The sequence below is a fragment of the Callorhinus ursinus genome, unplaced genomic scaffold, assembly GCF_003265705.2.
Source record: "Callorhinus ursinus isolate GAN/ISIS: 27379988/994484 unplaced genomic scaffold, GSC_fseal_2.0 scaffold35, whole genome shotgun sequence".
Lineage (NCBI taxonomy): Eukaryota > Metazoa > Chordata > Mammalia > Carnivora > Otariidae > Callorhinus > Callorhinus ursinus.
This window is the reverse complement of record NW_027397097.1, coordinates 5,870,659-5,886,803: the sequence shown is the minus strand read 5'-3', so window position 1 is coordinate 5,886,803 and position 16,145 is coordinate 5,870,659. Positions and strand designations below refer to the sequence as shown.

General features: G+C 53.7%; 1 protein-coding gene across 1 annotated transcript in view; it reads left to right on the top strand.

The window, feature by feature from the left end:
• LOC112806341 (guanylate cyclase D-like) overlaps positions 1-16,145 on the top strand; it is a 54,991-nt gene that overhangs the window by 22,768 nt on the left and 16,078 nt on the right. Inside the window, 6 exon segments of the mRNA XM_025848626.1 lie at positions 1,642-1,805; positions 2,238-2,430; positions 8,801-8,975; positions 9,971-10,069; positions 10,911-11,005; positions 12,808-12,893. Coding sequence (XP_025704411.1) covers positions 1,642-1,805; positions 2,238-2,430; positions 8,801-8,975; positions 9,971-10,069; positions 10,911-11,005; positions 12,808-12,893 — 812 coding nt within the window.

The window sequence follows — 16,145 nt, the reverse complement described above, 5'->3', positions numbered from 1 at the left end:
TGCTATTTGCAAATCCTATGATTGTGTTCCTGGGCAACCCGAGGGAAACAATGGAAAACACATCCCAAATTTTAAAATAATTCAGTGGGGTGGCTGCTGATAAAATTAACACAGGAGAGATCTCAGTTTGAAACTCAGTTCCACCCTTATGAGGTCCTTGGCAAGTATTGTACCTCTCAGATCCTTTGTTTTTTCATTTGTATAATGGGGGCCTTCCTTGCAGAGGTGAACTTCCCGTCAGCATTGTGTCCTTGGTGTCTCAAGGTCAGCAGCTGTCGTGCCCACCCTGACTGACCTTTAAAGCTTGTGCCTCTGCTTTTTTTTTTTAAGATTTTTTATTTATTTATTCATGAGAGACAGAGAGAGAGAGAGAGAGAGAGAGAGAGGCAGAGGGAGAAGCAGGCTCCCAAGGAGCAGGGAGCCCGAGGTGGGACTCGATCCCAGGACCCTGGGATCATGACCTGAGCCGAAGGCAGATGCTTAACCATCTGAGCCACCCAGGTGCCCTGTGCTTCTGCTTTTAACGGGCAATACAAAGTAGGTGGGCATTAGGGGCTGCTACTGCTCTTCACCTTACAGATGTTTGGTATTAATGGAGGCTGGATATGTACACCTACACACACACACACGTGTGCACACGCATGCACATAACACACACACACGCACACAAAAGCTAAGCTGCTGGATTTAGACAGGAATGGACTCCTTCTCTTTGACCATCATTAATTTGCATGTCTCCCACTGACTGCACTTTGGAAAGCTGTGAACCAGATTGGGGAAGGTTCTAGTAAACCTCCTTAGGGAACACACTGCCATATTTCCCGCAAGTTTTTCATGGAACGTATGATTTATGACCACACATGAATGTCCTCTTATGAAGACCTATGTGAGTTATTTCTCTCTGTGCAGCAACCAGCGGTTGTGTTTCTTTTGAGCAACCACCTTAAGGCTCCACTGTCTCATGGACTCTGTGGATTGTGTAATCTCTATTTCCTTCTTTGCTTTGTTGCTAGGAAGCTCATATTCAAAATTGTGACCAACTTCTAGCATGCATTTTGCTGGACCAAAGTAGCATGAATTTATTCTTCTTTGGTCCCAGTATCCTTACCTATTTATTATTTTATTTTGTAAAAAAGTTTTTTTTTTTTTTTGCACAAGGAGAGAAATGGAGAGGTAGAAATGATTATGTACATAAATAGTCTACATACATCCTTTCTATCTACCCATCTGTTCATCCACCCATCCATCCTTCCATCCATCATATCTACCCATCTACCTAACTATTCTTCCATCCATCCATCCATCCATCTTTGAGAAGAACAAAGAATGTCTCTCCTACAGTGTTGTTGTGAGAACCAGAGCAGTAGGGTTAGTGGTAATGCTATGCTGGGCATAGGCTCCTTTGTAAAGTCATCTCCCTGACTACCTGCCTCATAGAGAACTAACTCGCTTTTCCTCCCGGCTGTCTGTGCTTTCTCTTGTTGGAGCCACCATCCCTTGTCTGTTCCATACCTGCTCCCCACCAGTGGAGCTCCTCCGGGCAGGGACTATGTCTGCTTCATTCCTGTGGCTGAGATTTCCAACCTGAGAGCGAGTGTGCTGACCTTTGTGGATGAATTGGGATTTTTGTTCCATTTTCAGTTCAAAAGCATCAATCAAGGCAAGAAGACCAGTGTTGCTGACTCTATGCTGTGGATGCTGGAAAAGTATTCCCAGAACCTGGAGGACCTGATCCAGGAGCGGACTGAAGAACTGGAGCTGGAGAGGTAGAAGACAGAGAGGCTGCTCTCTCAGATGCTCCCACTGTGAGTGGCCCCTTAGGACTCGATTGTGCCTCTAGCCTCAGTGGCTCTGAGCCTGGGACCTGGGACAGAGTAAATGCTCAGTAAATCTGGGCTCCCTAAATTCATTCAACTTATTCATTGTTTATTTATCTAACACATTTTCACAGAGCCCTTATATGTACCAGGCACTATGCTGGACTTTTAAGTATTCATTCTGCTACCTCGCTCCCTTGAGAGCAAGGAGAGGGTGCAGTGTCCCCCATCTGACTTCAGAGGAAGTAAAGTCCAGAGAGGGACAGGTATTTGCTGGAGGGCAGCCAGCACACAAGCAGACCTGACCCAGATCCCCTGATGCTCAACCCAGGAATTTCCTCCCGAGATCCCTCCCTCACCGCCAAACTGTGGGAAGGGGGTCCTCCCACTTTGTGACTCTGGTCCTTCCCGTTCCTTCAGGTCTGTGGCTGAAGCTCTGAAAATGGGGGCAGCTGTGGAGCCAGAGTACTTTGACCAGGTCACCATATACTTCAGTGACATTGTGGGTTCCACCATCATCTCAGCCCTGAGTGAGCTCCTTGAGGTGGTAGGCTTGCTCAACGACCTCTACACACTGTTCAGTGCTGTTCTGGGAAGCCACGATGTGTACAAGGTGAGGAGACCAGGAGGCTGGTATCACATCCCTCCTTCCTTTACCGCTGCGTTTGTGTCATACATTCCCTTCTGGTCATTTATCTGTGTGTTTTTATCAGTTAGCTATTGCCGTGTAACAAATAATACCGAAACCCAGTAGTGTAAAATTATAGGCATTTGTTATTGCTCGCAAACCTATAGGTCAGCTAGAAAGTTCTCTGGACTCAGCTGGACCACTCATAAATCTGTGGGCAGTTGTGGGTGAGATGGAAAGTTCTGCTGATCTTGGCTGGGCTCTCTCACATCTCTGGAACCTTGAATGGGACAGCTCTAGCTCACATGGTCTGTCAACCTCAAGCAGGCTGGTTGATATCATTCCCATGGTGTGGCAGGGTTCTGAGAGAGAAGGCAGGAGCACAGAATCCTCTGGAGGTCTTAGCTGGGATTGGGCATGTGGCTATGTCTGACATATTCTATTGGTCAGAGCAAGTCAAAAAGCCAACCCAGGGGCACCTAGCTGGCTCAGTCAGTAGAGCATATAATTCTTGATCTCAGGGTCATGAGTTCGAGCCCCACATTGGGCATAGAGTTTACTTAACAAAAAAGGCCAACCCAGATTCAAGAGGGGGCGGAAATAAACTCCACCTGTGCTGGGCAAGAGCCAACAGAGGAGTCATCTCCTGTGCCTCCTCTCCAGGAGCTCTCAGTGCTGTAGATGAAAGAGTCAAGGTGATAATCAGGGCAGGCAGAGGAGGCTGAGCGGGCCCCCAATCCAGCTAGGGATAGATGTGTCGAGTGAAAAGCAAGAAAGTCTTCCTGGAGGAGGTGCTGTTTTCCTAGTGCTGTCCAGTCTGGGTGTGGTTGCTTCAGGCAAGCCATGGAGGAATAACGTGCCAAAGCTCGAGCCTTAAGAGCATGGGCTAGTGAGATGAGGAGTACTGAATGGGTTGAAATGGCCAGACATGAAGTGGGCCAGTGGTGGAGGGGGGGGTGGCTGGGGGACACTGGAGAGAGGAGCAGGGGCAGAGCTGTCAAGACCTTCCATGATCTAGTACCTGTGCATCTCTCCATCCTGGGTTTGAGTTCCAGCTTGGCCACCAGCATCTGTGTAGCTTCGGGCAAATGGCTTCCTCTCTCTGGACTTCTGTTTCCTCACCTATAAAACAGGAATGATGACCCCAGCCCTGGGGGTTTACAGACGATGGGCGGATCCTATCCCTCTTGAAGCAGTGCTGTGTAAACTGAGATTGTAAAAGTGACAAGCGTCCTATCCCTCCCTGCTGGCTGTGGGGACCCCACCCCAATCCTGCCCCTTATTCTCATCCACTTGCTGGAGGCCTTGGGTTGCTTCAGACACAGTGGGGATGGGATGGGGAGGGAGCTCCCCGGAAACCGCCATACTCAGACTCCACTGGCCTTAGCCTTCTTCTGCGACCCACAGTCCCCTTCCAGCCACAGCCCTCCAGGGAGGCAGGGACAGGGGAGGGCCAGGCCCTGGGGTGGAAGCCAGGACGGACAGGAGGCCTGGGCGGGAAGTTTCAGAGGCAGTCTGCTGATGGCACTACGTACAGTATCCCAACAACAATAATTGCCAGTACTTATTGAGTGCTTACTGTATACTGGACACTAGTCTAAGTGCTTTATACGTACTAATCCATTTAACCATCCTAACAATCTGTGAGGTAGGTAGTAGTGCCCCTAATGTATAGAGGAGGAAATGGGTGATTAAGGGGCTTATCTAATTACGTATTTCCAATGGGATGCGGAGCTGAGATTTGAACTGGGGCATTCTGATCCCAAGACCCCCCACCTTCAAGGGGCTCACCATCCTCATGACATGGACATCCTCAGGAGAAAGCCACAGGTTCATAGTGGCCTACAAGACCCTCCAGGAACTGGCACCACCTACCTCCCCAATGGTATCTCTGGCCACTCCATGCAGACCTCTGCACTCCTCACACCTGCTTTGCTCTCGGAGACACTAGGCCTCTGCACGTGTGATTGCCTCCTCCTGCGACACTGCTCTCCCTCCTCCTCACCTGGCTCCCTCCTACTCATCCCTGGTCTCAGGTTAGCCTCCTTCCCCTCCCAGACATGGTTAGGAGCTCCTGTGTGGTACTCTCTTAACTACCCCCGGATAGCACAGCCACACTTTATGGTTCGAACCCAAATCACTCTGTCCCCAGTGCTTGGCAATATCCAGCACATCGTAGGTCCTCTGGAAACCGATACTGACTGAGTGAGGAGCTTGCTGAAGCCCAGAGAGAGGAAAGTGACTTGCCCAAGGTCACACAGCCGGTAGGTGGTAGAGCCAGGAATCTGCAATGCCTACCACCGCTGCCCGGCTCTGTCCACTACACCACACTGCCCCCCACGGAGCCTCAGAGACCCGAGCCACCAACATTCCAAGAACGCAGCTTCCCTCCTGCTCCCTGCTTGAGAACCCGCACCCCTGCCCCAGCCCCTGGTTCGGAGGTGGTGTTGTCTCTCATGCTGGCTGAGTTTCCCTCTTGCTTCCAGAGCTGCCCTAGCCCCGTGGGCCCCAAGAAAAGATGCCTCATCTCTCATCTCATCTTGCTGAGCCCCAAGGCTTTGATGTGCCCTGAGTCACCCCTGGCCTTGTCTTTTCCTCTCCTGCTAATCTTTTCTCACACATGTGTCCCTCCCAGCTCTGAATCATGCTTTCTGATCTGCTCTGAACTCTGGCCAAGAGGTCTGCATCTTTCTGGCAGAATGATATGAAATAAAACAAGGCCCGCACACCCCTCCAGATGTGGGGAAGCAGGCAGCCTGTGGCTGACGATGTGCAAGCGTGTCTGTCATCACTCCCGCCATCCGCCTCAGTTTCCCCTCCGTCCCCAGCAGGATCTGGTTACTGCTCTTTAATCCGGTCTGGGTTGGGAGGCAGCCAGGCGATCATTTCCTGGTTCCAATGGGGTTTGTGATCCCCTGCCAGCGCACACTGAATGAGCACTTTATGGACGCAGCTCCAGCGCCGAGCCCATGTGGGCTACAGGGGCAGAGAGGCCTTACCCCAGCCACTCAGCCCCCGCAGGTGAGACCAGCCTTGGCCATGCTGCCAAGCGGACCCTGGGCAAATCACTTGACCTCTCTGAGTCTCAGGCTCCCATCTGTAAAACAGAGGGGAAAGTGCCTATGGCTTGGCATGGTTTCGCCGATCAAGCAATGTGAGAGGAAGTGCTATGGTCCCTTCACTCACCAGTGTGATGCCGATGCTGCCGAGCACCACCATGTGCAGGGGCTGAGGCCTCCCCCTGAAAGCACAGAACGGGGCAGGGGTCGGAGGTGGGGCCAGTGCCAGGTAAGCCTCTACAGAGGACTGGCCCAACCTAGGGACTATCACAGGGGATTTCATGAACCTCTGCAATGGCCCGCAGAGGCCGTTATCCCTTCAGACGCAACACAGGTTCAGAGAGGTGAGTAACTAGCCCAAGGTCACACAGCAAGTCAGTGGTGGAGCTGGAATTCACATCTCTGTTTGCTAGTGTGGAAACCTTTGCCCTCACTTCTCCTCTGGCTGTGTTCTCCCATCTGCAAAAGGACCGCACCTGTGTATACCTGTGTATACCCTTGCTTGCGGCTGAGTGCCCACGATCATAGGAGTCTTTGAGTGATCATGATTATGGATCCAAGCTCTTAGAAAGTTGGGCCTGTGCCTGGTCACCTTTCTGTCACTGGAGTTGTAGGGGTGGTTACTAATGACACCAAACTCTCCCAGCTCAGGTGGCAGGCAGATGGAGGGCTAGAGGTCAGTGTAACAGCTTAGAGAAACCACCATGCTCCTCCTCCGCAGTCTGGACCTTGGGTCACCCAACTGAGGCAGCGCTGGGTCCCCAGAGCAGATGCACTGTCCCTGAATTGCAGCCGTACGCTTGGCGGCTAGAAGCAGGGCCAGCGAGCTGTAGGTCTCCGGGGCTGCCTCTGGGAAGGCGGGGCTGACTGATACGCATGTGCTGACCACGTGCAGGGCAGTAGCAGAGGGAAACCCCACACAGCAGGCACGCTCCCCAAAACATAGAAGGAAAGGGCCCAAGCCCTGTGTATCAAGAGGCAGCACAGCATACGGGCTCTGGCGCTGGACTGACCAAGTTCAGATCTGCACTGTGTGACATTGGCAAGTGACTTAATTCTCTGGCCTGCTGTCCCCCTGTGAATTGGTAAGATTCTTGCGAAGATCTAATGCACTGATATTTGTGAAGGGTTTGGAACAGCGTCTGTCATGTAGTAGCTGCTATCCAAGTTCTTAAGCATTTAGTCCTTCCACACTTGCCAGGCAGATCACAGGTTCTTCCTCCTGTGGGGAAGAAGTGGGTGGGCAGAGGGAAAGCTGGGTGAGGGAAAGCCTCACCCCTATTTTTCCCTCCTGGGGCATGGGGGGGTGGGAGGTCTTTTTCCTCTGTGGAAAATGTACACAGTGGGGGAGTAGCCATGTCCCTGACCCCTGCCACATTCACCGCCAGCCCACCAGCGCTGGGTGGACAAGAGCAGGTGATGGAGAAGGAGGGGGAGCTCACAGCCCCGAGGAGGGAAGCATCTGGTGACCTGGAAGATTTTACAGACTCGATGAAGTGGGAGCTGGGCTGGTGGAGGGCTTGGATCTCAGCAGACAGGGACCGAGAGAGAGCATTTGAGGCAGAGGGGCCAGGCCATCAAGCAAGCACTAAGTGTCTCTGCGGTTGGCAGAAACGTTCCCATTGGCGGAAGCATGGGGCACCAGGAGCAACGGTTAGGAATTAGTCAGGAAATTCTGTAAGTCATGGGAGTTCCTCACCGCCAGCCCACTGGGAGCAAATTTAATTATCTAAACAGAATGTGGCATGATTAGGGCAGATCACTGCCTGATGTTGGGGTAGAGACAGCCTGGGTCGGGGAGAGGTTTGGGGGGGCATAGGGAGCAGGGCACAGTCCACAGCAAATGTGGGAAAGATTTGTTGAATTACAGTGCCCTCTGTGGGCGGGGGATGTATTATTATTATAATTATTATTGCCCACCGGGTGCTGAGGGAGAGCAGATGTGCAGCACCAGAAGGACAGCTCTGCTCCCCAGGTCCGGGAAGTATTTGCTGGCTGCAGGAGATGCAGTGCAGGAACTGGGCTCTTGAGCCTGGAGAGGGAAAGACTTGGCCGCGGGGGAGGGGGGGGCGTTGAGGTAGAGTCGCCTTCTTCACCTTGGCTGGCCAGGCTGGTGGCAGAGAAGGCCACAGTACACATCTGGGTCCAAACCAGAGTTACCTAGAGGAAGAAGCAGCCACCTCTAGAAGGGGGGACTTTCCTATTAACAGATGCAAGCAGACCAGGCCAGCCACTGAGGAGGCAGACGGGTGGCCTTTAAAGTCCCTCTGAGTTCTGAGATTCTGGGATTCTTTCATCTCCAACACCATCAGCCAAGAAAATGATGATGATGATGGTGGTGGTGACGGAAGTCTCCATCCATTGAGCAACTATAATGAGCCTAGTTCCTTTAAAAAAATTTTTTGGGGGGCGCCTGGGTGGCTCAGTCGTTAAGCGTCTGCCTTTGGCTCAGGTCATGATCCTGGAGTCCTGGGATCGAGCCCCGCATCGGGCTCCCTGCTCGGCGGGAAGCTTGCTTCTCCCTCTGCCCCTCCCCCGGCTCGTGCTCTTTCTCAGATAATAAAGTCTTTTAAAAAAACTTTTTTTTTAGGTAACATACAGTGTAATATTAGTTTCAAGTGTAGAATTTGGTGATTGAACACTTCCATACAACACCCAGTGCTCATCACAAGTGCCCTCCTTAATCCCCATCACCTGTTTCACCCATCCCCCAGCCACCTCCCTTCTGATAACCAAAGCCTAGTTCTTTTAATACTTTATCTTTAATGTGCATTCCACCTAAGAGGAAACTGAGGCTCGCACAGTGAAATGGTCTGCCCAAGGTAAACGGCAGAGCCAGGGATTGAACCCACGTCTCTATGATTCCCAAACCTACATTTTTTCTAGTACACCTTGGAAGGCATACTAGGTGTACTTACTTTCCAAAAGCTCCCCCCCCACCACCGGGGGAGGGTATATATGCATCCAATACGCACGTGCTCCTCTCCAGATGAAGGCCTGATCTGTCGCTGTGGCGTCGTGCAGGCGGGGTGCCCAGGTCTTGCCGCCAGGTCACGGCCTGGGGCCAGAGGAGACCAGACAGGCACAGTCAGCTCCACTTCAGACCCAAGGCGACTTGAAGTGCGCAGATCTAACTGTCGCTAGCGCACCTGGGGCGGGAGGGCCTCTAGGGACGGCACCGTGGGCCAGAGACTCGAGGGGCGGGTCAGGGCTCCCCAGAAGGGCCTTGTCTGGGCTCTGGGGCGGTCCAGCGAGGGCGTGCTCTTGCACTGGAGTGTGAAGGCTGTGGCTTCTAGGTGGAGACCATTGGGGATGCCTACATGGTGGCCTCAGGGCTGCCCCGGCGCAACGGGAGCCGGCACGCAGCTGAGATAGCCAACATGGCCCCGGACATCCTCAGCTCTGTGAGGGGCTTCCGGATGAAGCATGCGCCCGATGTGCCCATTTACATCTGGGCTGGCCTGCACTCAGGTACAAACTGGGGGCCGTGGGGGCGACGGGCCAGACCGACATGGGCTGGGCAACCCCAATGGTGTGCTTCTGGCATTCTGAGAGTCTAAAGCTCTACGATAGAAAATTTGACATTCCTCTTTTTCTTCCATTATTTGAAGGTTCTGAGATGTTATAAGTCAAAGAATCTGTGATGCTCAGTTTCATTCATATATATACATACACGCACATGTTTTGTCTCAGCCTCTGTCAGAGTCATCTGAGGCCATGCCAAGGAGCTGATAGTCTGATGGAAGAGGCAGGACAGAGACCTTCTGTGGTTCTGCCAACAACGAAATGTTTGCTGGGATGGGTCTAGGAGAGACCGAGGGGTCTCTAATACATGCTTCTCAGGCCCCCACCCCTTCCTCCCTCCATGTTCCCCCTGCAGGAAAAAATTCAAATTCCTCGCCCCCCCCCCAACAGCCTCCCAGGCCCTTGCTATTCCGTCCAACCTCATCTCCCATCACTTCCCCCCTTGCCACTCCAACCATGCTCAGCTGCTTGCCGCTTCCCACAGACAGGTGGGCTCTCTGCCCTGGGCTCCTGCCATTCCCTGCCCACTCATTCTCTCGTCCTCCAAGACACAGCTCATGCACCACCTCCTCCAGAAAGTCCTCTGGGCTGGGTCAGACCCCCATCTCTGGGCTGGCACAGCTCTGATGCTTCCATCTGACAACATTGATCACAGCTTACATGCCCCCCCCCACCAGGCTGGGAGCTCCCCAAGAGCAAAAACTGGCTCTGATTTAACTGTGTCCCCCTATCCCCGGCCCAGAGCCTGGCACAGATATCATCTCTTCTCTGGGTACTGTTGGAGACTCCATATAGCTTCATCTTCACCCCCAGCTGGAGCCCAGGAGGTGGGGTAGAGACAGCAGGGGTGGAGAGGGGGCATGGGGAAGGGCAAGACCGCCATGGGAACCTCTCTTGGGTCCAGGACCTCCTGGAACTCACTGGGCACATTTGAGTTTCAGGGCCCTGCGTGGCAGGGGTCGTTGGTCTCACCATGCCCAGGTACTGCCTCTTTGGTGATACTGTTAACACTGCATCCCGGATGGAGTCCACAGGACTGCGTGAGTGTCTTATATTTCTATCTTGCCTGGGTGAGGACTCTCAATGACCCCTGCAACCTGGCTATTTGAAACAGTGCTTAGTAACCAAACCACCACCTGGTGGCAGTGTACCTTAGTTGTCAGTAAAACAACTACATGGAGATAATGTATGTCACTGGTTCTTTTAACTTTCCATGGGGCTTTTGTGATGATCTCATGAGAGAAGACAATGACTTGAGAGGCAGGAGGCCTGGGTCCTAGCCCTGTCTGCCACTGGCTTGCTTGGTGTCCTCGAGCAAAATACTCTTCCTCTAGGCCTTGGTTTCCACATCTTTACGACGAGGAGACCCCTCTCAATTTTTTAATGCCATTTTAGGCCCTTGCTGGCAGCAGAGGCGACTCTGATGGCTTAGTTAGAGCAGGTGTAAAAGTTGGAGTCCTAGGACCTCTGCTTCTGGCTATGGAAGTCATGTGCTCCCTAATGTTGTTTGGTACATATCCTGCATGACTAGATGTGCTGGCCCTCGTGGAGAGTCTTGCTCTTAAAAGAAAAATAACAGCTTATCTGCTCTGACTCAGCCTTCACAGACTTCCCTATAAATGAAAATTATGTTCCTATGGGTTCTGACTTCATCTTGAGTTCCTCTGAACACTCGATCTATGGAATCTGCTTTTCCTCGAGGCCTCTACTTTAGTGACCAAGTCTACCAGAGGGACAGGAAGGTCAGGTGAAGGGTGTTGTAGGAATCAGAATTGTGTGCATTACTGGCTGGACCTGGGGCTGTTACAGGTCTTAATGATATTACTAAACACCAGGTATGCTGTCACCAGGTGGTGACTTGATTGCTACATTTCTTGTCAGCATACAGAATTCACGTCAGCAGAAGCACAGTCCAGACACTTCTCAGCCTGGACGAAGGCTACAGAACTGACATCAGAAGCCAGGCAGAGCTAAAGGTAGGGGAGGTTTCTTTCCTGGAATTGATGGAAAAATCCCCCCCCCCAATCCAGTTTCTGTGGGCAGCCGGAGAGATTCTTACTCATTTGACTGATAGAGAAGGAAATGCTCTGTCTGTAGTCGAGGATGGACCTGATCACCTGGACCTCATGGACCTCATCATTCCCCAAATTCTAAAAAAAAAAACATTTCTTCCTGGGAACCACTCCCTCATTGACTCCTCACAGGAAGAAGGGCCAGGGTTGAGAAGTTACTTCTACTGATGACATATGTGGACAGCAGGCTGGTGCCCAACATTAACGTATTTATTGCCACAGCAATCATGAAAGAAGGCTCACTGTCCCCATTTTATAGTTGAGGAAATGAAATTAGGCAAAGTGATTCATTCAAAGTCACATTAGCTTGTATCCCAGATCTGATGGCTCTAAAACCTGTGCTTTCTCCATAACATTGTCGGGTTCCTACTCATCCCTCAGAACCCTAGAGCAGATCTCGCCTCTCATGGAAGCCTGCCCTGACCCAGGAACACCCATCTTTGTTTTAAAGGTTTTATTTATTTATTTGACAGAGAGAGACACAGCAAGAGAGGGGACACAAGCAGGGGGGTGGGGGGGAGGGAGAAGCAGGCTTCCCGCCGAGCAGGGAGCCCGATGTGGGGCTCGATCCCAGGACCCTGGGAGCATGACCTGAGCTGACGGCAGGCACTTAACCGACTGAGCCACCCAGGCGCCCCTGGGAACACCCATCTTCCCTTTCCCCAGTGGTAGCTCTCATACCTCTCTGTGCACCCACCCCTCCCACGACCTCCTTCTGCTGCTGCAGGGTGACACTGGGTGATACCTGCCCATGAGCACCTCTGCATTCTTTTTTGCAATGTTAACATTCAATAAAGGTAATGGTTCAGTGTTCCCGTGAGTGAGTGACTTTTCTTCCTACCGCACTTCTTCTCATTGCCCCCACTCCTCAGGTACAGACAGGCCTGGTGGCAAGACCGGAGCAGCCCAGACATTTAAAGGCCCAGAACTATGACCAGGCCCTAGAAATTGTGCGCTCGGTGGAACTCACTTCATTACACTGTGAAATGTCAGAGCAGGAGGGTACAGCTCAGAGAGGGGTAGCAACTTGTCCACAGTCACACAGCCTGTGAGCACTGGCGTATGTGGAAACCTTTACTATGGAGGTTATGGGAGAGTGAGCCGGAATAAGTCTTGTTTGGGGGAGGAGGCACGAGATGTCCTGAGGAACAGAGGATTCTGATGCCAGAGGGGAATGCGGAGAAGGGGTGGGGAGGACAGCACACCAACCACAGTTCTTCAGGATGGCCTGGGGGCTCCACGGGGCAATACCCATCCGTGGCCGAATCCATGGGCCAGCCAGCCCTGGCCCCAGTGCCCCTAATGCCCCCTCTACTCCTGAGTTCCAGGCAGCCGTACCCCCATCCCAGGCAATGGGGTCCTTCGACGGTTTGGGAAAGATCACAGATCATAGCATCTTGGGATCTTAGCATTCCAGACCTGCTGGTCATAGAATTCATGATTTATTATTCAGTTACTTCTCTAACAGATAAATATTAATGCATGTAATCCTCACAGCAACTCATGAGGTACTGAGGAACAGAGAGGTGAAGTAAGTTGGCCAAAGCCACACAGCTAGCCAGTGACGGAGCCAGGATTTGGATCCAAACAGTCTGACCCCCGGCTCCAGGCTGCTCTGCACGGAGCTGTTGGGAACTGTGCCCCTTCCTCCGGCCTTGCTCTCTGCCTGCGAAGCTGGGCTTAATCCCCTGTCCTCTCTCCTCCAGGGGAAGGGTGTAGAGGAGACCTACTGGCTGGTGGGGAAGGCAGGCTTCCCTGGGTCCCTCCCCACACCTCTGGACATCAAACCTGGGTGAGTAAGAGGAATTTCCCCCAAAGCTCAGCCTTTTTTGTTTGAAGTTTGGTTTGTTCTTTTTCTGATTATAAGATTATCACCTGCCCAATGTGGAAAACTTGGAACATACACAATTCTTCAGCGATTAAATAGTCACCTCTTCCCACTGCTGAGAGACAGCCTGTTGCTGACGCGTTGGTTGTGGTTGCAGTCACGCTGCCTGGCTGGTCTCTCATTCTGATCTGCGCTCTCCATTCGGGTCGGAGCACTTCAGAAACACACGTCCCTGGCGACGGCATCCGGATCGCAACACAGGTGCTGCGCACGCGCAGTCGGCCCACTCTGAGCCGGGTCCTGGTGATGCGCTGGTAAAAAAGTGGCTGGGCGTTTGTCGCCGTTCAGACTCTTTCTGCAGATGAGGAATTTATAGATCAAAGGACACGCACATGTCAGGGGCCAAATGAGGCAGATCCTCAGAGAGCTTGTGCCTGCCTGGCACTTTGGCTCTTCCCTTTGTCCTCGGTCCTGTGTGACCCTGTGTCCTTCCCTGAGGGCAATAAGGGCGGGGTGGCGGGGGAGCTGTTACTGCGATGTGTTCTTCTCAGGCAGGAGCCAGTCCACAGAGGGCCCAGGGCAGGGCGGCCAGGTGCTGCCAATGGCTGAAAATGACAGTTTCCTAGAAATGAGAAGGTCCTGGGGCCCACGGGCCCATTGCAGGTGTGGAGGCTGAGCCCTACTAGGGTTTTCTGTCATCAGAACTTCCGACTGGCTCCCCTCAACTCTTCCAGGACGGCCCCCCACCCAAGGCTGCCCCCATCTCTCAAAGACAAGAAGTGTGTGGGACACTCGTGGGCTTCCTGGGAAAAGACCAGCACTGAAGCAGCTCAAGGGGCCCGACTGGCGGGGCCGGGGCTACTGGCAGGGAGCTGCTCACGGAGGCCGTTTCCTCTCCACCTGCTGTCAGGGTGCCCCAAGGCCATCTCGAGTGTCCTCCCCTTGACACAGAGCAGGGTCCAGCGCAGCAGGGCAGGGGTGGGGGCGGGTGGGCCCACACTGGTGTGCCCACCAGGGTGCAGGACACACAGGGGCACCCTTTTTATAAGGCCACCCCAGCCTCGTGGGTGCAGAAGCAGCTTCTGCTCACAGAAAGTCCTCCACGCAGCCCAGGGTCCTTCCGCTTCGCAGACAGTGTCTGTGTGGACAGTTTGCTGGGCAGCAGCGTGGGGTGAGGAACGCGGTGTGGCCCAGGGCCTTCCCGTGTGCCACAGCACCCTGGCTCAGCCACCTGCGGGAGAACAGCTGTGGCCCTTCGTGTCCTTTCCTTGTCCATCAAGGTGCTCTGCTCCAGCCCGCCTCTCTTGGGCCTTACACAGCAGGCCTCCTCTGCCTTACAGCCTTCCAGGTCCCGCCCCCACCGGGAGCCGCACTTCTCAGAAGGCCTGTCTGCTGACGGTGACCTCACTTCCTCACCCACCACTCCCTGCCCAGCCCCCGCAGTCTGACTTTCACCCCCACGCGCCCAGAAGACTCTGTGAAGGTCACCGGTGACCTCCATCCGTGTCACTAGATCTGCGGGCCGGTTTTACGTTCTCAACCTGACCCACAGCTCGGGAGCATTTCCCCTTTGCCCTCCCTCTTCCCAGAAACATGCCCCAGGCCTCCCAGCTGGGCTCCTTCCTCTCCAACTCACCCTCCTCAGGCTCCCCGCCAGCCAGCCCCGTGCCTCTCCCAGGCTCTGAAATGTGGGGGTTCCCTTCCCACCCAGACGCTGCTGACGTCTATCAAGGGCCTCAGCCTGACCTCCGCTCCGGAGCTCAGGGCTGTGGAGCGCTCGCTGTCCCTCAACAGATCCTTTCAGGAGCCCCACCTGGCAGCCTGGCCCTCCTCCAGAGCTCTCTCCTCGGGGGTGGCCTCGCCATCCTCCTTCTGAAAGGTGGAAGTCGCTGTCCTGGAGTCCCCAGGGCTCTGCCTCCACCACACCCCCACCCGAGGGCTCCACCTGGGCACATGTCTCCCGCCCCGGAGCAGGGGCGGCTCACCACTCCCCTATCCACTGTGCCTCTCCACCCACCACCTGGCAGCCCAAGCAAGGTCTTTTTTTTTTTTTTTTTTTTTTTTTTTAAGATTTTATGTATTTATCTGACAGAGAGAGACACAGTGAGAGCAGGAACACAAGCAGGGGGAGTGGGAGAGGGAGAAGCAGGCCGCCACGGAGCAGGGAGCCCGATGTGGGGCTCGATCCCAGGACCCTGGGACCATGACCTGAGCCGAAGGCAGATGGTTAACGACTGAGCCACCCAGGCGCCCCGCCAAGCGAGGTCTTAAGTACAAGACGAACGGGATACATAGGAAAGTCCACCGGTTAACACCCTCTGGGTCTCCCTACTGCTCTGACGCTCAAGCCCAAACTCTTTCCTGCTACCATGGAGGCCTGCTGCTCTGGGCCTGGGCCTGCCCCTGGCCTGGGCTGTCTGGCCACCTTCCACTGCACACCACCTGCTCGGGACCTCCTTGCTGTTACCTTAAAACACCCTGAACGTCTTTCTAACTCAGGGCCTTTGCGCCTGCTATCCCAATGCCCTGGCCCAGTCCCTTGCTATCCTCCAGGCCTCAGCTCTGATGTGGCTCGTTCGGCAGGCAGGCAGTTCTGATGTCACGCGCTAAAGGAAACCCTGCTGTCACCTCCTTCCCATCTCCCAGTATTGCACCCCCATAGCACTTGCGGCTTCCTGACACTTCTTTTTGATTCCTTTATGGAACTTTCCCCTGCTTACATAAGCTCCAGGAGATCTGGCTGGCGGCGGCAGATGCACCGCAGGGCTTTCAGTGCCAGGAGCCCAGGGAAGGGAAGCTCTCAAGCTCCTGCTGGCTCCCATCAGGCCCTGGCCCACCCCAACCTAGGAGCGGGAATAGCAGGTCTGGCAACCATTTGTCATCCTGAGCTCGTCAGCTGATGACTTTTCCACTCCCTGATGGAAACTTTAGAAAGTGCTAGAAACGTTTTCATCTTCTTGGCTCAGGGAGGGAAGGGAGCTGAGATGAGTCCCAGGGAGTTCCACCTGACTTGGGAGCCTCCCAGGCCTTCGGGCAGGCGGGGGAGAATCGGCTCAGACCTAGTACGGGGACACACGGGACCCACAAACATAAGTGTGCCTACACGTGTGCACACCCACATTACATCCGTCGTGGGCATCAGATACACGAACACATGGAAACGCCACCACAGGCCCTCTGCTTGCTTGGAGATGAGATCACAGACAGACCAACACA